General features: G+C 45.7%; 2 protein-coding genes across 7 annotated transcripts; both read right to left on the bottom strand.

Moving 5' to 3' along the window:
• Positions 1 to 94: 94 nt before the first annotated feature.
• Positions 95 to 6195, bottom strand: CDK3 (cyclin dependent kinase 3). 6 transcript variants are annotated; one of them, XM_060202791.1, is made up of 8 exons: positions 6062 to 6195; positions 5328 to 5453; positions 4946 to 5023; positions 4744 to 4864; positions 4479 to 4649; positions 4291 to 4392; positions 3549 to 3763; positions 95 to 813 (listed from the first exon to the last, which is right to left on the bottom strand). In XM_060202791.1, the coding sequence occupies exons 2-8, from the start codon at positions 5441 to 5443 to the stop codon at positions 678 to 680; spliced, it is 939 nt and encodes a 312-aa protein (XP_060058774.1). In that variant the 5' UTR covers positions 5444 to 5453; positions 6062 to 6195; the 3' UTR covers positions 95 to 677. The 6 variants fall into 6 exon arrangements, with proteins under 6 accessions (XP_060058774.1, XP_007536814.1, XP_060058775.1 ...); XM_007536752.3 differs by having other exon boundaries at positions 3560 to 3763; XM_060202792.1 differs by having other exon boundaries at positions 6055 to 6169.
• On the bottom strand, positions 6160 to 23710 carry TEN1 (TEN1 subunit of CST complex). The gene is made up of 4 exons (XM_060202796.1): positions 23561 to 23710; positions 17519 to 17660; positions 12506 to 12663; positions 6160 to 6597 (listed from the first exon to the last, which is right to left on the bottom strand). The coding sequence occupies exons 2-4, from the start codon at positions 17605 to 17607 to the stop codon at positions 6389 to 6391; spliced, it is 456 nt and encodes a 151-aa protein (XP_060058779.1). The 5' UTR covers positions 17608 to 17660; positions 23561 to 23710; the 3' UTR covers positions 6160 to 6388.
• Between the last annotated feature and the right edge of the window lie 8 nt (positions 23711 to 23718).

Raw genomic sequence — 23718 nt, 5'->3', positions numbered from 1 at the left:
GCCCCTTCGTCCCCAACAGTCTGCAGTCCTCTATAGCCTCTCCCTCATCAGTGAGACCCTCGAGACTCCCATGAGCAGAAAAGCACAGGAAAACTCATAAACGAGTGACTTTTATTTCTTGTTCTGAAAGCCAGAGGCAAACTAAAGTACATTCTAGGTGACAAGACAACTATTTAGAATAGTCACACATGCCACCAACCGCTCCACCCCCACCCCTCTGGGGTCAGGTCCCTCCACCCAGCTTCTTGTTTAGCATGGAACTCTTTAACTTGAACTCAGTTTTTCTCCCAAACATTTTTAAATCCAAAATGGCCAGCAGGTGGCACCATTTCCCTGGAGGTATGGCTATGAGGCTGAGGGCAGGGCCCAGGAAGGACCATGGGAATGACTTGCCTGGAGCCTGGGCCCGCTTCCTGATGCCCTTGGCACTTGTTCTGGGACCCAGCCTCTAACAAACCCAGTCTCCCTTGTGTATGGAGACTCCGTGACAGCATCTTGAAAACACACCATCAAACCCAACAAACAACACAGGAACTCTAAATCATTGGCAGGACTAACCCAAACTCAGCCCTCTGGTGGCTAATCCAAATTCCTTAGAGCTTTGCTCTCCTCTCTTTCTTAGGGTGTCTGTGGGGAGGAGGCAGCTGCGGTAGCAGTTGGAGAGAACTTCTACAGCCTCAAGTGGTCTCAGCGACAGAATCTGTCCAGCACAAAAGGGCGTGGAGCAGGGGAGGCCTCGGTGGATGAAAAGTATGGGTGGGCAAGGGCAGTCTTGGCTGAGATCCGCTGGTTGGGGTCATACTGCAGGAGTTGCTGCAAAGGAAGAGGAAGAGATGAGGCTTGGAGATGGCCAGGGAAGGGTGGAGAAGCACCAGGTTCCAGTCAGAGGGCCTCCAGCCTCACTGTTCTGGTTTTGAAGTTCTGCCTTCAAAACCAGAACAGTGAGACACCACTAGCTCCTAGTTCCAGAGCCAGTTTGAGGGACTCCCAGAAGATGGAGAAAAGAAAATCAGTTCTAGTCAGTCCTGTTGAGTCACTCCAGGTCTCTTTAGGCTACCGAGGCTCAGTCAGTCTCCTTCCTTACTGAGGTTTCCAGGCCCCAGCCTACTTTTAATTGAAACAGAATTTTCTCTGCACATCAGGAAGTGAGGGAGGGGAAAAACCTGTCCTGGGGGTGGGGGGTGGAGTTCCCAGCCAGGACATGGACGGATCCACTGCCTTAGAATCACCAGGACAGAGTGCTTAGCGTCTCGTTGGGCATCTGTGCTGCCCTTCTGGCACTGGGGGGGAGTTGATACACACAGACTTTTGTCAAAGACAGGACACACAGCTGGCAGATGAAAAACACTGTTCTGCTTTCCTGTGACCCAGTGGGAGAAATTGGTGCCCAGTCTGTGTGGACACAAAGCCCTGCCAGAAGTCTTGTGGGCAGTTGGGCCTGGGCCAGTCGAAGGGATCAAGATGATGCAACAGGAACCCAGATAGCAGGGAACGAATAGTCTAGTCTGAATACTGTGAAACCACCACAGGTAGGAGGTATGGTGCCCCATCAGGATAAGCTTACAGCCGAGATGGGTTAATGACACCCACAAGGAAACATTAGAAAATAAATAAATAGGGGGTCGGGTGGTAGCACAGCGAGTTAAGCACACGTGGCGTTAAGGATCCAGGTTCGAGCCCCCGGCTCCCCACCTGCGGGGAGTCACTTCACAGGCGGTGAAGCAGGTCTGCAGGTGTCTATCTTTCTCTCCCCCTCTGTCTTCCCCACCTCTCTCCATTTCTCTCTGTCCTACCCAACAACGAACAACAACAATAAAAACCACAAGAAGGCTACAACACAAGGGCAACAAAGGGGGAAGAAAATGGCCTCGAGGAGCAGTGGATTCATAGTGCAGGCACTGAGCCCCAGCAATAACCCTGGAGGCCAAAAAAGAAAAAAGAAAAGAAATAAATAACTTCGGGGGAGGGGAAGTGAGAATCACAGAATAAAAACAAAGCTAACTAACAGCCCAGGGGGTGATCAGCAGGCAGAGCGCAGGATTTGTCTGGGTGAAGCCCCAAGTTGGTCCTGACAGCACCTATGCTGGAGTGGTCCTCTGGTTCTCTCTCTCTCTTTCACTAATCTTAAAACATGAAGCTGGGGCATTGCGATGGCTCACCAGGTAGGGCACATACACAGGCACCACATGAGAGTGGCGCGGTACTAGAGGAAGCTCCCAAAGTGCCACATCCTCTCTCAGAATGAAAAAGTTAGTCTGGCAGCTCAGGACGGGATGCGGTAGTTAGAGCTTTGGACTTAAAAACATGAGTTCTTAGGTTCAATCCCTGGCATTGCATGTGCCAGAGTGATGCTCTAGTTATTTTTTTTCTTTCATATAATAAATATATCTTTAAAAAAAATGTTAGTCCAGGGAGTCAGGCGGTAGCGCAGCGGGTTTAAGCGCATGTGGCGCAAAGCTCAAGGACTGGCATAAGGATCCCAGTTTGAGCCTCTCTGGCTCCCCACCTGCAGGGGAGTCGCTTCTCTCCCCCTCTCTGTCTTCCCCTCCTCTCTCCATTTCTCTCTGTCCTATCCAACAATGATGACAATAATAACTATGACAATAAAACAACAAGGGCAACAAAAGGGAATAAATATATATATATTTTTAATGTTAGTCCAGGAGTGGTGAAATAGCATATCTGAGAGGCTCAGCTCCAAGAAAAAATAATAAAAGAAGTCAGGAGTCAGGGCTCTGGTCCCCTCTTCTCTTTCTCTCTCTCTATAAATAAGTAAAAATTTTTTTTAATGAATCATGTTGGGCCAAGGAAACAAAACTATTGGTAATGCAACCAACTCTCATGCCTGAAGGACCAGAGGTCCCAGGTTCAATCTCCACAAGTGAAGGTTAGTAGTGCTTTGGCTGGGGGAAAAAATACTAACGGGAGAGGATGTTGGACTGCTCATGGGTGAAGTATCTAGGCTGAATATTCAATATGAATAGGGCCAGGAACAAGCCAACTATGTACAGGTATCAGAAAATTTATTAAGGGACAAGGTGGTGGCACACCTGGTTGAGTGCACATGTTACAGTGCTCAAGGACCCGGGTTCGAGCTCCCAGTCCTCACCTGCAGAAGGAAAGCTTTGCAAGTGGTAAAGCAGGGCTGCAGGTGTCTCTCTCTCTCTTTCCCTCTATAACTCCCCTACCCTCTCAATTTCTGGCTGTCTCTATTCAATAAATAGAGATAATTAAAAAATTAAAAAAAGAAAATTTATTAGTTTGGACAGACGAGCCAGAGTTATATAAGAGATTGGCTTGTGGCCAGGAAGGTGGTGCAGTGGCTAACACACTGGACTTGGAGGCATGAGGTTGAGAGTTTGATCCCTGGAATCACATGTACCAGAGTGAGACTCTAGTTCTCTTTCATTCTCTTCTCTCTCTCATGTGAATAAATAATATATATGAATTTAAAAAGTAAGAGAGATGTGGTGGGGGGAAAGAGAGACTGGCAAAGGGGACACTTTTAGTAGCAGCAGTGGCTGGAGCACTCCTTCCCTACCACATACCTGTAACCTACCATAAGCAGGTCCTGGCCTTCTGGTTCCAGACTGGGTACAATCTCTTCCAGCCCCTTCCTGGTCCACCTGGGGAAGCTGCCTTTATAGTCAGGCAGCTGGGTGACTCCTGGCCACACAGCCTCACTGGGTGTCCCAAGGGTCCGAAAGATACGAAAGAGCTGGTCAATCTCAGAGTCTCCAGGAAACAGGGCCCTGCGGGTTACCTGGGATGGGGAAGAGGGGAAGAGGTGGTGTCCACTCCCTTGTATAGAATCCTATGCCAGATAAACAGCCAGACCAGGAAGGCATCTTCAAAGGATCTTTCCCAGAGCTGTGCTACGAATCCTGCCCTTTTCTGGAATAAGACCATTTTTCTCAGTCCTTCAGCCAGTCCCGAATACCTTTTAATCTACCTACAACAGGAGAATCAGAGCTTCAGGGGGCCAGTCAGTGGTGCGCCTAGTTAAGCGCACACATTACAGTGTACAAGGAGCCAGGTTCAAGCCCCTGGTCCCCACCTGCAGGGGGAAAGCTTCAGGAGTGGTGAAGCAGGGCTGCAGGTGTCTCTCTGTCTCTTTCCCTCTCTGTCTCTCTCTATCTTCCCCTCTCAATTTTTCTCTGTCTCTATCCAATAATAAATAAAATTTTTAAAAATAAAAGGATTTTTTTAAAAAGAGAAAGAACTCTGTCCCCCAACTCCACAGGAACCTGCCAGTGGCCTCCCTGTAGTCCTATTTGTCCCTTTCTCTACCATCTCTGCAAAGATGCAGCCAATACTCCAGACATCCACGGCCGTTGAGTAGAACTTGCAGCCCAAGAGGATCTCAGGGGCTCGATACCAGAGTGTCACCACCTATTGGGACAAGAGAAGCACATCCTTCAGGGTGGCAGAGTGCACAGCTGGAAGTGCCTCCCTCCCCTACGTTCTACGCACATTACCTCATGAGTGTAGGTCCGCAGAGGCACCCCAAAGGCTCGGGCCAGTCCAAAGTCAGCCAGTTTGATGGCACCCAACTCGTTGATGAGCAGATTCTGGGGCTTCAGGTCTCGGTGAATGACCCGATGAGAATGGCAAAAGTTCACTCCTTGCAGCAGCTGGAAGAGGTAGCTCTGGAAGGAGAGGGAGAGGGTGAGGAGCAGCTGGCTGAGCGGAAGTGAGGCCGCCGGGCAGGCGTTACGGGTCCTCCCTGTCCATGCTCCATACCTTGATTAAGTGCAGGGGCAACTCGGAGGTCAGGGTAGAGTCCATGTACTTCTTCAGGTCCTGGCTGAGGAACTCAAACACTAGGTAAAGCTTCTTCTCGCTGTGCATCACATCCAGCAGCCTGGCCGGAAGACGCCAGTCAGAATGCGGCCCCGGCCCCACTGAGAGGGGCCCAGTTTTCAGCCTCTTCCTCCCACCTCACCTGACAATGTTGGGATGTTTAAGCTCTTTGAGCAAGGAGATCTCCCTGATGGCAGTGCTTGGGACCCCTTCAGTCTCCCTGCAGGAAATGAGAGCACAGTAGTAGAGACAGAAATAAAAAAATAAAAATAAAGTGCTTCCAGTGGTGGGAGCTATCACCCCAATATGGGGGTCTGTGCTCCTTGGAAATACTTGTTGTCCTCAGGGCTCCAGGGCCTGGTCAGGGTGAGGCTCATGCTTCTGTGGCCACCCCCACGTAACAAACGTGGCGGCACTCGGGAAAGGGATTTGGATATAAATGCCTGAACTGAGGCATGGGTGAGGCACTCAGGCTGTGGGCACCCCTGGGCAGGGTGTCTCAGAGGGGGTGTCCCAGCACTCACAGATCCAACCTGATCTTCTTGAGGGCTACCAGCTGGCCCGTCTCCTTATTTCTGGCCTTGTACACCACCCCGTAGGTGCCCTCGCCAATCTTCTCCACCTTCTGGAATACATCCATGTCCGGAGAGCTGCCCAGGAAACAGACAGCAGCCAGGGCATTTGCCCCCACACTCAGTGCCCTGGGGCTCCCCCCAGTCTCCCCGGGCTGCCTGCCTAACTCCCTCCTCCTGGGGTCCCCGGCCCCCCAGACCTGTGACCCACAGGGCAAGCCAGCTCAGCCTGCCAGGTTGCTCCGGCCCCGCCACCCCAGCCTGTCCCTGGGACCCGGCTTCCACTGCCCTCGCCCAGCCCAGCCCTGGCAGCCCCCAGGCCTCCCGCCCAGTGCCTGGCTACGGGGCGCAGCAGGGCCCAAACTTGGTGCCGACGCCCCCATTCCTGCCTGGTCAGTCTGGGCTCTGGAGGTGGAAGGTGGTCGAGAAGGGTTTCCTGGGGGGGACTGAGGTCAGTCAGTAGGGGCAGAGGTCAGGGGTCAGGGAGGGTCTCCAAAGTCCCAGTTTTGCCCTGGACCAGTCGACTAGGGTGAGGGAAAAGGCCTGAGCTGTCTGGGGACACTGGGCCTCCTCTGAGGATAAAACCTTTGTGGGGGAGACCCCCTAGTCCCTCTGGCTCCTCAGCAGTACCCCAGCTGTCCCCAGCAGCCTCCCCTCAGGCCCAGGGCCCAGAATTCACCAGAGACCTTGCACTCCTGCTGCCTTCCTGCCCACGGGCTGCTGCTGCTCAGAGCTCCCCCTCCTGGTCAGTGCCGGCGCTGCACCTCGTACACACACAAGGAGGTCTCCCTCTGCTGCTTTTATTCATCAGGATCTTCTGGAGCCCTCCATGGCCCCACACAAGGCACACAGGGACCCCGCCCCCCAGAGCTCAGTCTCCTGTAGTCTCCTGATTTGGGTGGAAGGGGGGTGGGTATACAAAGGGGTGAGAGTGAGGGGTGACAGCAGGTTCACTTGCTGTCAGAGACAATCTCAAATTAATAAACCCACTGTGGTTCCCGAGTAGATAGTCACTATGGGGAAGTCTCGTGTTCAGCATCTCCAATGGGCTTGGGCCCAGGAGCAGGTGGAGGTGGGTGTCTTCCAGGAGCTGCCATTTTCTGCTGGCTGCTCTCCCTGTCCTGCTGGTACAGCCTCTGCTCCCGGATGGCTTGTTCCAACAAGAGCAGATTCATTCCCTCCACACAGGTCAGCACCCGAGCCTTCACCAAGGAACGTCCCTCTGAAAGACACAAACACCAGGAATGAGTGGTGACTGCTCAAGAGTCAACAGAATACACTTACAGTGGTCTGGGAGGTGGCACGGTAGATAAGGCGTTGGACTCTCAAGCAAAATGCACTACAGATGCGGTTTCTTCTTGACTTGTTCTCAGTCCTGAGTGTTTTTTGTGTGTTTTTCTTTTTCTTTTCTTTTTAATATTTATTTATTCTCTTCTGTTGCCCTTGTTTTATTGTTGTAGTTATTATTGATGTCGTTGTTGTTAAGATAGGACAGAGAGAAATGGAGAGAGGAGGGGAAGACGGGGGCGGGGGAGAAAGACAGACACCTGTAGACCTGCTTCACCACCTATGAAGCGACTATGAAGGTGGGAAGCCGGGGGCTCAAACCAGGATCCTTACACGGGTCCTTGTGCTTTGCACCACCTGCACTTAAACCACTGTGCTATGGCCCGACTCCCTTTTTTTTTTTTTTTTAATTTTGTTGTTGTTATTCTCACTGGGTTTTCTCTGCTCTGGGTTGACTTTTTCACATAGAAAGAGAGAAACAGGGGGTTGGGTGGTGGCACACCAGGTTAAGCACACATAGGACTGGCGTAAGGATCCCTGGCTCCCCACCTGCAGGGGAGTCGCTTCACAGGTGGTGAAGCAGGTCTGCAGGTGTCTGTCTTTCTCTCCTCCTCTCTGTCTTCCCCTCCTCTCCCCATTTCTCTCTGTCTTATTCAGCAACAACAACATCAATAACAGCAACAATAATAGCTACAACAATAAAAAAAAACAACAAGGGTGGCAACAGGTGTGGAGGCAGAAGTGGGCCAGCAGTACCCAGTGGGTGAGCACTGGCAGTTCTGGATCTCGGCCCCACCTCTGGGTGCAGCTTTTGAGGTGGATCCAGATCCGTGGGGGAGGGGGAGGAGGAAGTGCTGTTGTGACAAGTCAGGTTTGAAGCAAGTCCCCAAGCAAGCCAGACAGAGAAGGCTTCTGAGAATGGGAACAAGGGCTGGGAGGGAACAAACCACAAGTGGGCGGACTTATCAGGGGACTTGAAGGAGCTTTGAGCAAGACTCCTACCAGGAACTCTGAGCACAGATGGGGAAGGCTGTGCCCCAACTTGACCTGAATCCCTGGAAAGGAGCCCTCGGTCCTTAGCTTGGAGGCTGAAGAAGGTGTCCCAGACAGTAGGTGTCAGCACACGGCTGGTATTTTCTCGCCTCTTCTAGCTCCTCAGCTACGTCTGTGTGCAAACACTTCAGAAAAGTGACTTTCTTGGTGCCAAGGTGACTTTAGGAGGCTTCTCACCTGTTTTCAGACTAACCACCTTTGCACAGGGTAGGATCTGGGACTGGCTGACCTTTAAGATTTCACAGGACTTAGGACCTGGCCAGAGGGCAGAGAGAAAGGTTTTGAAAACAGCCCAGCCAGTGACACCACCCAGGCTGAAGGTTAGGGATCATTCCTGTACTCAGCCCACATGTAGCGTCCTCCGCCCACACCCCACTGCCTTCAGTGGGGAGTGAAGAGCAGATATTATTTAGAAATGTGAGTGATGCAGGAGGTGGTGCAAAGATAAAGCACTGGACTCTCAAGCATGAGGTTGTGAGTTCACGGCAATACATATACTACAGTGATGTCTGGTTCTTTCTCCTATCTTTCTCATTAATAAATAAAGATAAAATCTTTTTTTAAAAAAATGCTGCTGCAGTACTTTTAAAAAAAATGGTAAACTTGGGGGACAAAAAGCAAGCAAAAAAAAGTCAGAACTATGCCAGTGAAATAGCTCACCTGGATAGTATCGCTGCTTTGCCATGTGCACAACTCAGCTCTGAGTCCAGCCTCCACCACCTTGAAGGAAGTGTGCAGTGGTCTCTATCACTTTCTCTCTGCCACTCTGTCTCTAGCCAAAACAAACAAATAAATAAGAAATAAATAAAGTGATGGCTAGGGGGCCAGGCGGTGGTGCACCTGGTTAAACTCACACATCACAGTGCGCAAGGACCCAGGTTCAAGCCCCTGGTCCTCACTTGCAGGGGGAAAGCTTTGCGAGTGGTGAAGCAGGGCTGCAGGTATCTCTCTGTCTCTCTTCCTCTCTATTTCCCCTTCCCTCTCGATTTCTGGTTGTCTCTATCTATCCAATAAATAAAATAAAATAAAATAAAATGATGGATAACGAATTTAACCATCTCTCTCACATTTGCTGACTGTGGTTATCCTCTTAAGAACTTTCTCTCCTTAACTATTTGGTTTCCCTGGAACACAAGCCGTAGAGGAAAAAAGACAGAATAAACCCACGGGATAAAGGGACAAGTTTAGCAACCAATAGGAAACAACTGCCAATACCTGGTTCTAGAAAATTGCACAGGACAAAAAAGTTTCCTAGGAAGTGGCATTTAAAAAAAAAAAAATTGTGGGGGAGTCCAGTGGTAGCGCAGCTGGTTAAGCGCAAATGGTGCAAAGCGCAAGGACAGGCACAAGGATCCCGGTTCGAGCCCCTGGCTCCCCAACTATAGGGGAGTCGCTTCACAGGCAGTGAAGCAGGTCTACAGGGTGTCTGTCTTTCTCTCCCCCTCTCTGTCTTCCCCTCCTCTCTCCATTTCTCTCTGTCCTATCCAACAACGACGACATCAATAATAACTACAACAATCAAACAACAAGGACAACAAAAGGGAACAAATAAATAAATAAATATAAAAAAATTTTTTAAATTGTCAGTGAGTTTTATAGATCTATATAGGTGTGTGAAACTATGTCCCTAAAATTTTATAATATTGAACAGTCGGGCAGAAGTGCAGCAGGTTAAGTGCATGTGGCTTGAAGCACAAGGACTGGCATAAAGATCCCAGTTCAAGGAAGACAGAACAATTACAGATATTTGTGATTCAAATGCAAAGTAGAGATCTTATTTGTATCCTAATTTGAAATATATTTCAAATATATATAAATAAATATATATATATATATGTATTTTTTTTTTTTTTTGCCTCCAGGGTTATCGCTGGGGCTCGGTGCCTGCACTACGAATCCACTGTTCCTGGAGGCCATTTTTCCCATTTTTGTTGTTGTTATTGGATAGGACAGAGAGAAATTAAGAGGGAAGGGAGGACAGAGAGGAGGAGAGAAAGACCTGCAGACCTGCTTCACCGCTTAGGAAGCGACTCTCTTGCAGGTGGGGAGCCGGGGCTCGAACTGGGATCCCTGTGCTGATCCTTGCACAACTATTACGATTTTTACAATTGTAAAAAGATTTTTTGAGGCCATTGCAGCAAAGTGAATATGGACAAGATGTTAGGTAATATTACAGAGACAGACAGAAAGAGAGGAAAAGACCACAGCCCCAAAGCTTTTCTTTAGTCCAGTGGGGACCGGCTCCATGCTAGTTTCAAGCCCTCTCTGTATCTATGGTCAAATCTCAAGTTTCAGTCTCAGATACTGAACCTTTGGTTCAGAGTGCTCCCAGTAAGTACTCACTTCTGGGGCTCAGTGCAGTTATATGGGCTGAAATCAAAGTGGAAATCAGTTATGCAATTGCCTTTTGCGTGCATCCCCACCCCCATGAAATCAACATTGAGAACCAGAGCTCTGTGAATTCAAAGGTATAAGCCTGAATAAAGATTAACTTTTGGGAGTTGGGCAGTAGGCACCGGGTTAAGGGCACATGGTGCAAAGTACAAGGACAGGCGTAAGGAAACCTGTTAGAGCCTCCGGGGGGTCGCTTCACGGGCGGTGAAGTAGGTCTTCTGCAGGTGTCTCTCTTTCTCTCCCCCTCTTTGTCAACAACAACGACATCAGTAACAACAACAATAATAACTACAACAATAAAACAAGGGCAACAAAAGGGAATAAATAAATATTAAAAAAAGAAAGAAAACTCAAAAAGATTAACTTTCATGAAGTCAAATAAATATAAAGTCGACACCATTTGATTACTTTCCTCCCTGATGCAGTGCACCAGACTTTAAAAAAAAAAATTATATTTATTTATTTTCCGTTTTGTTGCAGTTTTTTTTTATTGTTGTTGTAGTTATAATTGTTGTTAATGATGTCGTTGTTAGCACACCAGGTTAAGTACATGTAGTACAAAGCACAGGGACCTGTGCAAGGATCCTGGTTCGAGCCCTCAGCTTCCCCACCTGCAGGGATGGGGGGGGTGGTTCTTCACAAGTTGTGGAGCAGGTCTGCAAGTGTCTTTCTCTCCGCCTTTCTATGTTCCTTTCTTCTCTCAATTTCTCTCTTCCTATCCAACAGCAGCAACAGAACAACAACAAATAAATGGGAAAAAATGGGGGGTCGGGCGGTGGCGCAGTGGGTTAAGCGCATGTGGCGCAAAGCGCAGGGACCGGAGTAAGGATCCCGGTTCGAGCCCCCGGCTCCCCACCTGCAGGGGAGTCGCTTCACAGGTGGTGAAGCAGGTCTTCAGGTGTCTGTCTTTCTCTCCCCCTCTCTGTCTTCCCCTCCTCTCTCCATTTCTCTCTGTCCTATCCAACAACGAAATGCGTCAACAAGGGCAATAATAATAACCACAACGAAGCTACAACAAGGGCAACAAAAGGGGGGAAAAATGGCCTCCAGGAGCGGTGGATTCATGGTGCAGGCACCGAGCCCAGCAATAACCTTGGAGGAGGAAAAAAAAAATGGGAAAAAATGGTCATCAGGAACAGTGAATTCGTAGTGCCAGTACTGAGCCCCAGCCATAAGCCTGGAGGCGAAGGAAGGAAGGAAGGAAGGAAGGAAGGAAGGAAGGAAGGAAGGAAGGAAGGGGGAGGAGAACTTTAAGGAGCAAATGCCCTTGGTAGCCACTTTTTCTTTCCTTTTCTTTTTTTTTTAATATTTATTTATTTATTCCCTTTTGTTGCCCTAGTTGTTTTATTGTTGTAGTTATTATTGTTGTCATTGGGACAGCACAGAGAGAAATGGAGAGAGGAGGGGAAGACAGAGAGGGGGAGAGAAAGACAGACACCTGCAGACCTGCTTCACCACCTGTGAAGCGACTCCCCTGCAGGTGGGGAGCCGGGGGCTCCTTTTCTTTTTATATCTATTTTTTTTCCTGATTATGACAGAGAGAAATTAAGAGAAGGGGAAGTAACAAGGGAGAGAGACCTGCAGACCTGCTTCATCTTGCTAAGCATAAATCACGTCCAGTTCCATCCACAATATCATTTTTTTTAACTGCAGAGTAGTATTCCATGGAATCTATCTCCTATCACTTCTTTAGCCAGACATCTGATGAGAGCCATGATAACTCACCTGGACAGTGCTTCGTCATGCACGTGACCCAGATTTGAGTCTCCTCTATAAAACAGCAACCATATGACTCAGATTATGGGCTGGTGGGTAGGTCCAAAGATATTTAAGGTAGTCTGGATGGTGGCACAGGAGATAAGGCATTGAATTCTCAGGCATGAGGTCCTGTGTTTAATCCCTGGCACTGTGCCAGAGTGATGCTTTACTCTTATCTATTTTTTATATAATATATTTTATTTATTTAATATAATATATTTTAATGAGAGAGATACAGAGAGGAAGACCATAGCACACTCAGCTCTGGCTTACAGTGGTGCTGTGAATTGAACCTGGGACCTTTGGAGTCTCAGGAATGAAAGTTGTTTTGCATAACTACTGTGCTATTCTCCAGCCCTAAATACAGTTTTTTGTTTGGTTTTGTTTTTAAGATATTTAAGTAAACCACCACACACTAGGCCTTCAGAAACCAATAATTCCTCTTGCTCTCTTGGAAAGTGTACTTTGAGTCTGATCACATCTGTTTCCAATTGAGTTCTTGAACTTGTGGGCTGATCAGGAACATAACTTTACTGAGAGATTCCTATTTGGTCCCAAGCCAGACTGAGTCCTGAATGGGTCACCCAAAAGACTGCCCAGACCCAGAACCCAGAGAGAAAAGGGGGTGTCTGACTTACCCTTCTGATGTTCCAGCTCCCCAAGAACGATGTACAGGGAGCCCACCTGGGCTTGAAATGGTTCCACCAGCTTGGTACAGACAAGGACTTGGTGCCACTCAGATCCACGATGAGCCGTCAGGGTCACCTGGGACTGGGTCATGTCGTAGAGGTTTAACCTAGAGGTCAGAGGATGATGATGATTTTCTTTTCTTTCTTTCTTTCTTTTTTTTGTAAATTTTTAATATTTATTTATTTACTTTCCCTTTTGTTGCCCTTGTTTTATTGTTGTTACTGATGTCATTGTAGTTGGATAGGACAGAGAGAAATAGAGAGAGGAGAGGAAGACAGCGAGGGGGAGAGAAAGATAGACACCTGCAGACCTGCTTCACCGCCTGTGAAGCGACTCCCCTGCAGGTGGGGAGCTGGGGGCTCAAACCAGGATCCTTACACTGGTCCTTGCACTTTGCGCCACATGCGCTTAACCTGCTGCACCCGACTCCCTACAGATGAGTCTTCTTAATCAAGGACCTCATAGAAATTAAATAATAATAGCATAAATTTTGGGGGGTCTAGTTCCTTTCATCCATGATTGGGGTCTAGAGGTTTCATTATATAGCTGGGTAAATTAGCAGTTTGTCCTTATTTACTTATTTATTTTTAGATGGAGACTGAGAGAAATTGAGAGGGAAGCAGGAGAGAGCTGCAGCTCTGCCTCACCACTATTTATTTATTTATTTATTTATTTATTTATTTATTTATTTATTTTACCAGGGCACTGATCAGCTCTGGTTTATGGAAGTGTGGGAGATTGAACCTGGGACTTTGGAGCTTCAGACATGAGAGTTTTGCTGCATAACCATTATGCTAGCTATCCCTGCCCACCTCACCACTCTTGAAGTTTCCGTCCTGCATATGGGGATTAGGGGCTTGAACTTGGGTCCTTTCACACTGGAAATGAGCTCAACCAGGTGCATCACCACCCCACCCCAGTTTGTTCCTTTTTATTGTTTTATTATCAGCACTCTACTAAACAAATGACTTGTTGATCCATCCATTCACCAGCGAATGCACTTGGCTCTCAGTTCTGGGCTATTATAAACAAACTGATACAAACACTCTGCTTACAAGTCTTCGTGCTGACAGACATATTTCTCTTTGTAAACACCCAAGTGGGATTGCTGGATTGTATGCTCAATCTGTTTAAAAGAAACTGTCAGGTTGTTTTTCACGGTGGCTGTATTTTCACAGTGGTTTAATACCCCACCAGCAAAGGAGGAGGGTTTAAATTATTCCACATCCTCACCAGAACTTGGTAGACACTCTTGTTTGTTTGCAGTGCTCCTATGACAAAATAGTAATAATAATAAAAGAAAATTAACGTAGTCATTCCAGTGGAGATGAAATACCACGTCATTGTGGTCTTAGTTTAATTTTAATGGTACCAATGGCTCTGATTAGCTTTTCATGTGTTCATTGGTGGTATAAATGTATTTAAACTGATGATTCTTTTTAAAGACTTTATTTATTTATTTATGCAAAAGGAAGAGAGAGAGAGAGAGAGAGAGAGGGAATCAGACATCACTCTGGTACATGTGCTGCTGGGGATTGAACTCAGGACCTCATGCTTGAGAGTCCGACACTTTATCCACTACGCCACCTCCCAGACCACATTCTTTTTTTTTTTTTTTTTTTAACCAGAACACTGCTCAGCTCTGGTTTATGGTGGGGATTTTGGGAGCTCAGAGCCTCGGGCATGATAGTCATTTGCATAACCACTATGCTATCTCCCCAGTCCTTGCCATAAGCTATTTTTTTTTTTTTTTTGGTTGTTGAGATTATCAATGAGTCTTAGTGCCAGAGATGACCCGAACTGCCCCTGCGGCTACAGACAATGACCCACATAGTCAATGACTGCCACCTCTCCAGATTCAAAGGAGATCTCGAAACTTGACATCAGGCTCAACCTGACGCTGTTGACTGGCTACGGAAGAAGGGCAAACGCTAGAAGAAGAAGAAGTGCCTACACAGCTCTACTGTTTTCAGTAACTTTTTTTTTCTTTTCATAGAGGGTGAGACAGAAAGAAAGAAAGACACCTGCAGTACTATCTACCACTTGTGAAGCTTCCCCTCTGCTACTGGGGAGCAAGGGCTTGAACATGGGTACCCAAGCATGATAACATGTGTGCTCTGCTAGGTACTACATTACCCAAGCATGATAACATGTGTGCTCTACTAGGTACTACATTACCCAAGCATGATAACATGTGTGCTCTACTAGGTACTACATTACCCAAGCATGATAACATGTGTGCTCTACTAGGTACTACACTACCTGCTTTCTCCATATGCTTTTTGGAATTTATTTATGAGAGAGAGAGGAAGAGAAAACCAGAGCAGACAGGGACATAACCAAAAAAGAAAACTACAGACCAATATCTCTGAGGAACATAGATGCGAAAATACTGAACAAAATTCTAGCCAACCGGATACAGCAGTACATTAAAAAGATTGTTCATCATGACCTAGTGGGGTTTATCCCAGGCATGCAAGGTTGGTTTAATATACGTAAATCCATCAATGTGATCCACCACATCAACAAAAGAAAGACCAAAAACCACATGGTCGTATCAATAGATGCAGAGAAAGCCTTTGACAAAATACAACATCCCTTTATGATCAAAACACTACAAAAAATGGGAATAGATGGAAAATTCCTCAAGATAGTGGAGTCTTTATATAGCAAACATACAGCCAACATCATACTCAATGGTGAAAAACTGAAAGCATTTCCACTCAGATCAGGTACTAGACAGGGCTGCCCACTATCACCATTACTATTCAACATAGTTTTGGAAGTTCTTGCCATAGCAATCAGGCAGGAACAAGGAATTAAAGGGATACAGATTGGAAGAGAAGAAGTCAAGCTTCCCTATTTGCCGATGACATGATCGTATACACAGAAAAAAACTAAGGAATCCAGCCAGAAGCTTTTGGAAATCATCAGGAAATACAGTAAGGTGTCAGGCTACAAAATTAACATTCAAAAGTCAGTGGCATTCCTCTATGCAAACACTAAGCTAGAAGAAATTGAAATCCAGAAATCAATTCCTTTTACTATAGCAACAAAAACAATAAAATATCTAGGAATAAACCTAACCAAAGAAGTGAAAGACTTGTATACTGAAAATTATGAGTCACTACTCAAGGAAATTGAAAAAGACACAAAGAAGTGGAAAGATATTCCATGTTCATGGGTTGGAAGAATTAACATCATCAAAATGAATATATTACCCAGAGCCATCTACAAATTTAATGCTATCCCCATCAAGATCCCAAGCACATTTTTTAGGAGAATAGAAAAAATGCTACAAATGTTTATCTGGAACCAGAAAAGACCTAGAATTGCCAAAACAATCTTGAGAAAAAATAACAGAACCGGAGGCATCACATTCCCAGATCTCAAACTGTATTATAGGGCCATTGTCATCAAAACTGCTTGGTACTGGAACATGAATAGACACACTGACCAGTGGAATAGAATTGAGAGCCCAGAAATGAGGCCCCACACCTATGGACATCTAATCTTTGACAAAGGGGCCCAGACTATTAAATGGGGAAAGCAGAATCTCTTCAACAAATGGTTTTGGAAACAATGGGTTGAAACATGCAGAAGAATGAAACTGAACGACTGTATTTCACCAAATACAGAAGTAAATTCCAAGTGGATCAAGGACTTGGATGTTAGACCACAAACTATCAAGATACTTAGAAGAAAATATTGGCAGAACTCTTTTCCGCATAAATTTTAAAGACATCTTCAGTGAAACGAATCCAATTACAAAGAAGACTAAGGCAAGTATAAACCTATGGGACTACATCAAATTTAAAAGCTTCTGCACAGCTCAAGAAACCACTACCCAAACCAAGAGACCCTCACAGAATGGGAGAAGATCTTTACATGCCATACATCAGACAAGAGTTTCATAACCAACATATATAAAGAGCTTGCCAGACTCAACAACAAGACAACAAATAACCCCATCCAAAAATGGGGGGAGGACATAGACAGAATATTCACCACAGAAGAGATCCAAAAGGCTGAGAAACACATGAAAAAAATGCTCCAAGTCTCTGATTACCAGAGAAATGCAAATAAAGACAACAACGAGATACCACTTCACTCCTGTGAGAATGTCATACATCAGAAAAGGTCACAGCAGCAAATGCTGGAGAGGGTGTGGGGTCAAAGGAACCCTCCTACACTGCTGGTGGGAATGTCAATGGGTCAAACCTCTGTGGAGAACAGTCTGGAGAACTCTCACAAGGCTAGAAATGGACCTACCCTATGACCCTGCAATTCCTCTCCTGGGGATATATCCTAAAGAACCCAAAAAGATCTGTGTACACATATGTTCTTGGCAGCACAATTTGTAATAGCCAAAACCTGGAAGCAACCCAGGTGTCCAACAAACAGATGAGTGGCTGAGCAAGTTGTGGTCTATATACACAATGGAATACTACTCAGCTGTAAAAAATGGTGACTTCACTGTTTTCAGCCAATCTTGGATGGACCTTGAAAAAATCATGTTGAGTAAAATAAGTCAGAAACAGAAGGATGAATATGGGATGATCTCACTCTCAGGCAGAAGTTGAAAAACAAGATCAGAAAAAAAAAAAAAAGTAGAACCTGAAATGGAATTGGCGCATCGCACCAAAGTAAAAGACTCTGGGGTGGGTGGGTGGGGAGAATACAGGTTCAAGAAGGATTCAGAGGACCTAGTGGGGGTTGTATTGTTATATGGGAAACTGGGGAATGTTATGCATGTACAAACTATTGTACTTACTGTTGAATGTAAAACATTAATTCCCCAATTAAAAAAAAAATCAGAAAAGAAAAAATATATATCCTAGAGAACTTAAAAAAAAAAAAAAGCAAGGAGACAGATATATATGCATTTTTTTCAATTGGTTCTGTTAGGGAGCGAGGCACCTGAACAGCCCTCCACCATGTGCAGAAGCAGCCATTCTCACCTGCCGAATGTTCTCAGCGTGCCCCCATCAGGAACGTGACCAGCACTGACCTCCCAGGGGAAGTAGTAGACACCAGGTTTGGGCAGCATTGCTGATTGTTGGCTCTTGTCCCCAATCAGCTGAGATGGATTTTTGAAGATTCCTGACAAACCAAGCGGACCACAAGACCAAGATTAGCAGATGCCTCCTGCCAGCAGGATCTGAAAGGCTGGTTCCAGTGGATGGTGTTTCAAAATAAAATAAAATAAAATAAAATAATAGGAAAACATTAAAAAGATCTACATGGAGAAGTAGTACTAGCCCACTCTTATCTTTGTAGTCCCTAACCCCCTAAATAGGAGCCAGGAGGGACAGAGAGTAATTTTAGAACTCTGTCACTTTATTCAATTCTCCCACTAGAGAACAGAGTCATACACCACATGTAAATGAATGTGCATGGCTGTTCCACCTAGACTTATTCACACAAAAAAAACATGCAGTGAACTGGATTTGGTGTATGCTAAAATTTGCCAAACCAAAACCATTTTTATTAGCACCTGGATTGGAACTTGGGACCTCATGCTTGAGAGCCCCCACCCCTCTCAATTTCTCTATCTGTATAAAAAATAAGTAAAAATAACAAACAATAAAATTATTTTCAAAATACTTATTAAAGAAAAAAAATAATAGTTGGAATTGAAGGAATCATTCTTCAGCAAGAAAGAAATCCTGAAAGTGACAGATTTCATGGATGGGAGTGATAGCATAGTGGTTATGCAAAGAGGTTTCTCATGTCTGAGGCTCTGAAGTCCCAGATTCGATCCCCCACACCACCATAAGCCTGAGCTGACCAGTGTTCTGGTTAAAAAAAAAGAAAGAAAGAAAAAGAAGAGAAGAGAAAAAAAGAAAAAGAAAAGTGACAGACTTCAGCTATTTCTGGAAGGGGACAAGCAAAGAGAAAGAGAAAGAGAAAGAGAAAGAAAAAGAGAAAGAGAGAAAACAAAAATGAAGTAATTCCCAAAAGATCCTTTTAAGAATCCGATGCCATGCCTTGAGTACAGAGCTTAACATGACTTAGAATTTTGCACACTGGTCCCTCTGTCCTCGAAAGAAGAGGTCATTTGCTGGCGTAGGTTAGGGCTCAGCCATCACCAGAGGCAGCCTGCCCACAAGGGATAGGCAGTTGTGACAGGAAAAACTGGCTATGGCCCGGGGCGTCCTCTTCCTAGAAGAGCAGATGTTCTTCAGAGATGCTTCTTCACCAGAAATCAGGCAGCCCTCTAATCACCTTTGGCATAAGAGAGAAGCAAGATCCAAACCACTATTTAAAACTAGCAAAGAGGAGGGGGAAAAAAATGCAGTGATTCTTGAGAATCCCAACCAAACTAGCAGAAGCTAAAATGTTGAATCTTTTTTAAAAGTTAATTTAATTTATGATATTTATTTATTTTCCCTTTTGTTGCCCTTGTTTTTTATTGTTCCTGTAGTTATTATTCTTATTATTGTTGTTACTGATGTCGTCGTTGTTGGATAGGACAGAGAGAAATGGAGAGAGGAGGGGAAGACAGAGAGGGGGAGAGAAAGACAGACACCTGCAGACCTGCTTCACCACTTGTGAAGCGACTCCCCTGCAGGTGGGGAGCCGGGGGCTCGAACCGGGATCATTAAGCCGGTCCTTGTGCTTCGCGCCACGTGCGCTTAACCTGCTGCGCTACTGCCTGACTCCTTATTTATTTATTTATTTATTTATTTAATTTATTATTGGGTAGAGGCAGTGAGAAATTGAGAAAGGGGAGAGATAGAAAGGGAAAGAGAGGGAGTCGGGTGGTAGTGCAGCGGGTTAAGCGCATGTGGCGCAAAGCGCAAGGACCAGCTTAATAATCCGGGTTGGAGCCCCGGCTCCCCACCTGCAGGGGAGTCGCTTGACAGTAACATCAATAACAACAATAATAATAACCACAACGACGATTTAAAAAACAAGGGCAACAAAAGGGAAAAAATAGCCTCCAGGAGCAGTGGATTCGTAGTGCAGGCACCGAGCCCCAGCAATAACCCTGGAGACACAGAGAGAGAGAGAGAAAGGCTGTCAGGAGCAGTGGATTCCTAGTGCAGGCACCGAGCCCCAGCAATAACCCTGGAGACAGAAAAAAAAAAATTTCCTGCAAGTGCATCACATGTGCTAGTGATGCTCTGGTTCTTTCTCTCTCTCTCTCTTTCCCCTACTCATTAATTAACAAATAAAACCACTATTTTTTAAATAATAATTTTGGGGCTGGAGTTGTGGTGTGGAACTATATACATTGTAATCTAGCAATCATTCATTTCAAATAAAAAATGGGGGAGGGAATCCTCTCCCCTCCTCTTGATTTCTGTCTCTATTCAAAATTAATAAATAAAATATTAAAGATAAAAGAGGTGGGCTAGCAGAACAGCTCACTTGAATAGTATTCTGTCATGTGTGAGACCCAAGTTCAAGCCTGGGCCCCACTACATTGAAGAGAACTTTGGTGTTGTGGTATCTTTCACTTTTTCTCTTTACCTCTCTCTGTTTCTACCTAAAATAACAACAACAATAATAATAACAGGCTTTATTTGTAAAACAAAAAAAAAAACACCTTAAAAGCGTACTCCCACACTCAGCCTAGAGAGAAAACCCAGGCTGCCCCTTCCTGCCAGCACTCAGGTTACTTTGAGATCCTCTGCCCTCATTAGTGTGTGTTCTCACTCTCTCTCTCTCTCTCTCTCTCTCTCTCTCTGCCTCTAGGGTTATTGCCGGGACTCTGTGCCTGCACAATCCAAGGCTCCTGCAGCCACGTTTTTTTTTCTTCGATTTTTTTGGATAGGCTAAAGAGAAGTTGAGAGGAGCTGAAGAAGATAGAGGGGGGAAGAGAAAGACAGAAACCTGCAGACCAGCTTTACTGCTTGTGAAGCGACACCCCCACCCAGCAGGTGGGGAGCTGGGGGCTTGAACCAGGATCTATGCGCAGGTCCTTATGCTTCGTACTATGTGCACTTAACCTGGTGCGCCACTGCCCGCCCCCCTTTTTAAAACAAGATTTTATTTATTTCTTAATGGGAAAGATAGGAGGAGAGAGAGAAAGAACCAGACATCACTCTGGTACATGTGCTCCCAGGAATTTAACTCAAGACCTCATGCTTGAGAAGCCATGCTCAATGCACCGGACCAACTCCCGGACCATTGTAATTAGCTTTTTTCACATTGACTGTCCAGTCCAGCTATAATGGTTTGAACAGAATCATCTAGTTTGATCAGTGAAATTCTTTGAATTCTTTTGCCTTGTTTCTATCTATTCTGGGCCATTTTATGAGGGCTATTAAGGCAAAGATTATGTCAGGTAAAGTCACCTTCCCTCAGAGAAAGGCTGGGGTAAGAAATGTAATCATGAAAATCTTTTTTTAAAAAAATATTTATTTATTTATTTATTTATTCCCTTTTGTTGCCCTTGTAGTTATTATTGTTGTCCTTGTTGGATAGGACAGAGAGAAATGGAGAGGAGGGGGGAACACAGAGGGGGGGAGAGAAAGAGAGACACCTGCAGACCTGCTTCACCACCTGTGAAGCCACTCCCCTGTAAGTGGGGAGCCGGGGACCTGAACCAGAATCTTTATGTTGGTCCTTGCGCTTTGCAGCACGTGTGCTTAACCCGCTGTGCCACCGCAGGACTCCCGAAAGTCTTTTTTTTTTTTTTTTAAATTAATTTATTTTTCACAAGAGCACTGTTCAGCTCTGGTTTATGGTGGTGTGGGAGGATTGAACCTTGGACTTCAGAGCCTCAGGCATGAGAGTCTTTGCATAACCATTATGCTATTTGACCCCCCCCCCAACCCACCCATAATCACAAAAATCTTATCATGCAAAAGCTCACTCCTTTATATCAGGAAACTCTAGATCTGTAATTTTCATATCCCCACCAAGGTTATAGCTGGTGTCTACATGACAAATCCTTTGCTCTCAGTAGCCATGTTTTCACTTTTTAAAAAAAAATTATTTATTAATGAGAAAGGAGGCGAGAAAGAAGTAGACAGCACTCTGGTACATGTGTTGCTAGGGATTGAACTCAAGACCTCATGCTTGAAAGTCCAAATAGTGTTCTCCCTTATCTGTACAGGCAATCAACTGAGTATTGTTTTAGCAGCTGGTGCTGTTTGGAGAGCCAGTTTTTCATAATAGAAATCAGATGCAAACACAGAAACTAAATTAAATATATTTTAATGCTTAGAGACATTAAATACAACATAAGAAAAAAATGGTTTGATCAGGTACACTGGAGTTGGAGACAAAAGGGATAAGTAATTGCTTCTCTTTAAGGAGAATGCATACACAATCCCATGCTGAATTTTTTTTATCCTGTTTACTTCAGATACATGAGGAGGGGGAGTACCACAGCACTGCTCCGCCATAATGAAGTTTCTCCAATACCATGGTGTTCCCATTATGTGGTGCCAGTGTCCATTCCCAGATACCAAATAAAAAAAAAGGTGATCCGGGAGGTGGCACAGTAGATAAAGCATTGGACTCCCAAGCATGAGGTCCTGAGTTCAATCCCCGGTAGCACATGTGCCAGAGTGATGCCTGGTTCTTTCTCTCTCCTCCTATGTTTCTCATTAATAAATAATTTTTTTAAAAAAAGTTTTAAAAAAAATTGGCAGGTGGCCAGTGATGGCACACCCAATTATATGCACATATAACCATGTGCTCAAGGACCCAGGTTTCTTTCTCTCTCTGTCTCCCCTCCCCTCTCAATTTTTCTCTGTCTTGTCAAATAAAATAGAATATATATATATATATGTATAAATATATATAGGTATAAATTTTTTCCACCAAAGCTATCAATAGAACTCAGTGCCTGAATAAGAACAGCTCCTAGTGGCCTTCCCCCCCCCCCCCCCGCTATTTATTATATTTAAGTGTTTCCCATGAAGCAGAAAGACAAGTTAGAGCAGAATTCTGGTATTAACTGTGCCAGGGATCAAACCAGGGTGAGACTTGAGGCTCTACCATTTCTCCAGCCCCTCTCAGCTTCTTTCTATCTAAATAATCCAGACCCAAGCAGTGAAGCCCCCTGCTGCCTAAATAAATTAATAAAAGTAAAAAAAAAAAATCCTACTGGGGATTAAGCATTGTTTAAGGTTACAAAAGGTAAATTAGGAAGAGACAAAGAAGAGAGAGGTTAGGAAGGTGGATCAGCTGAGTAGGAGAGAGCAGGGGAGGAGGAAGAAGGGGAATAAGGAGGGGAGGGGGGGAGAGGAAGAAAAGAAAAAGAAAACGAGTTAGTGTGGAGATAGGTGGGTGAAGGTGGTGTAGTGTGCTGTCTTCATTATTGTGTGTGATGTTTAAAACGAACAAAGAAAGAAATATGTAATATGTAGGAATTCTAATTAGTAATTTTTTTAGCAATCAGAGCCAAAAATACAAAGGATTATGAAGTACCAATAACTCTGAGGAACCCTGTATTTCCATTATAAATCCTATACTAGGTTTCTGGCTGTGCATTTGTGCTTTGATGACAGTGGTAATTGTGGAAACAGTAAAAGGCTGGATTCACGAGCTCTAAGCAACCTGACAGCGAATCCAACTCCACGCTTATCCCATTAACCCGAGGGGTGGGGTCACCCGCAATCTCACACATTAGTGATGTCATTATCTCCACAAAGATAACTGGAGCCTCTCCCCACTGTGACTTTTGTCCTCGCACTTTTTCTCTACAACTCGGGAGGATCAATATGAGAGATCAGGGCACAAATTTCCCCAGAGACACAACAGGGACAACAGGCGACCCGCCCCCTCTCATTTCCGGAAGGCCGTCATCCCCGGACCGGAAGAGGCGTGGCAAACGAGGCTCTGCGCAGGCGCAGTCCTCCCCTTCCCGATTCTTCCCCCCCCTCCTCCACACCCCCTCCCGCCCACTAAGTCGGGGCTTCCGCGGCCGCCCGGGTCCTTTCTCCACCCCGTCCCCGTCCTCCACCCGTGCCCAGGATCACGTGACGAGGGGGCTTACTGAAACCGCCCACTTGCCCCCCCTCTCTCAAGAGTTTCTTCACCTGTTTCCAGGACCCCTTCTCGGGCGGGATTCGCTCTGGAGCTCGCTGGGCCGAGAGCCCGGGACCCGCCCCCGCGTAGCCGCTGCCCCGCGTAGTCGCGGCCTAGGCCTCGGGGTGACCGCGGTGAAGGAGGAGGGGCGGGGCCCGGGGCGGGGCCT

Source organism: Erinaceus europaeus, chromosome 12 (genome assembly GCF_950295315.1).
Source record: "Erinaceus europaeus chromosome 12, mEriEur2.1, whole genome shotgun sequence".
Classification (NCBI taxonomy): Eukaryota; Metazoa; Chordata; class Mammalia; order Eulipotyphla; family Erinaceidae; genus Erinaceus; species Erinaceus europaeus.
This window is presented reverse-complemented; position numbering and strand designations above follow the sequence as displayed.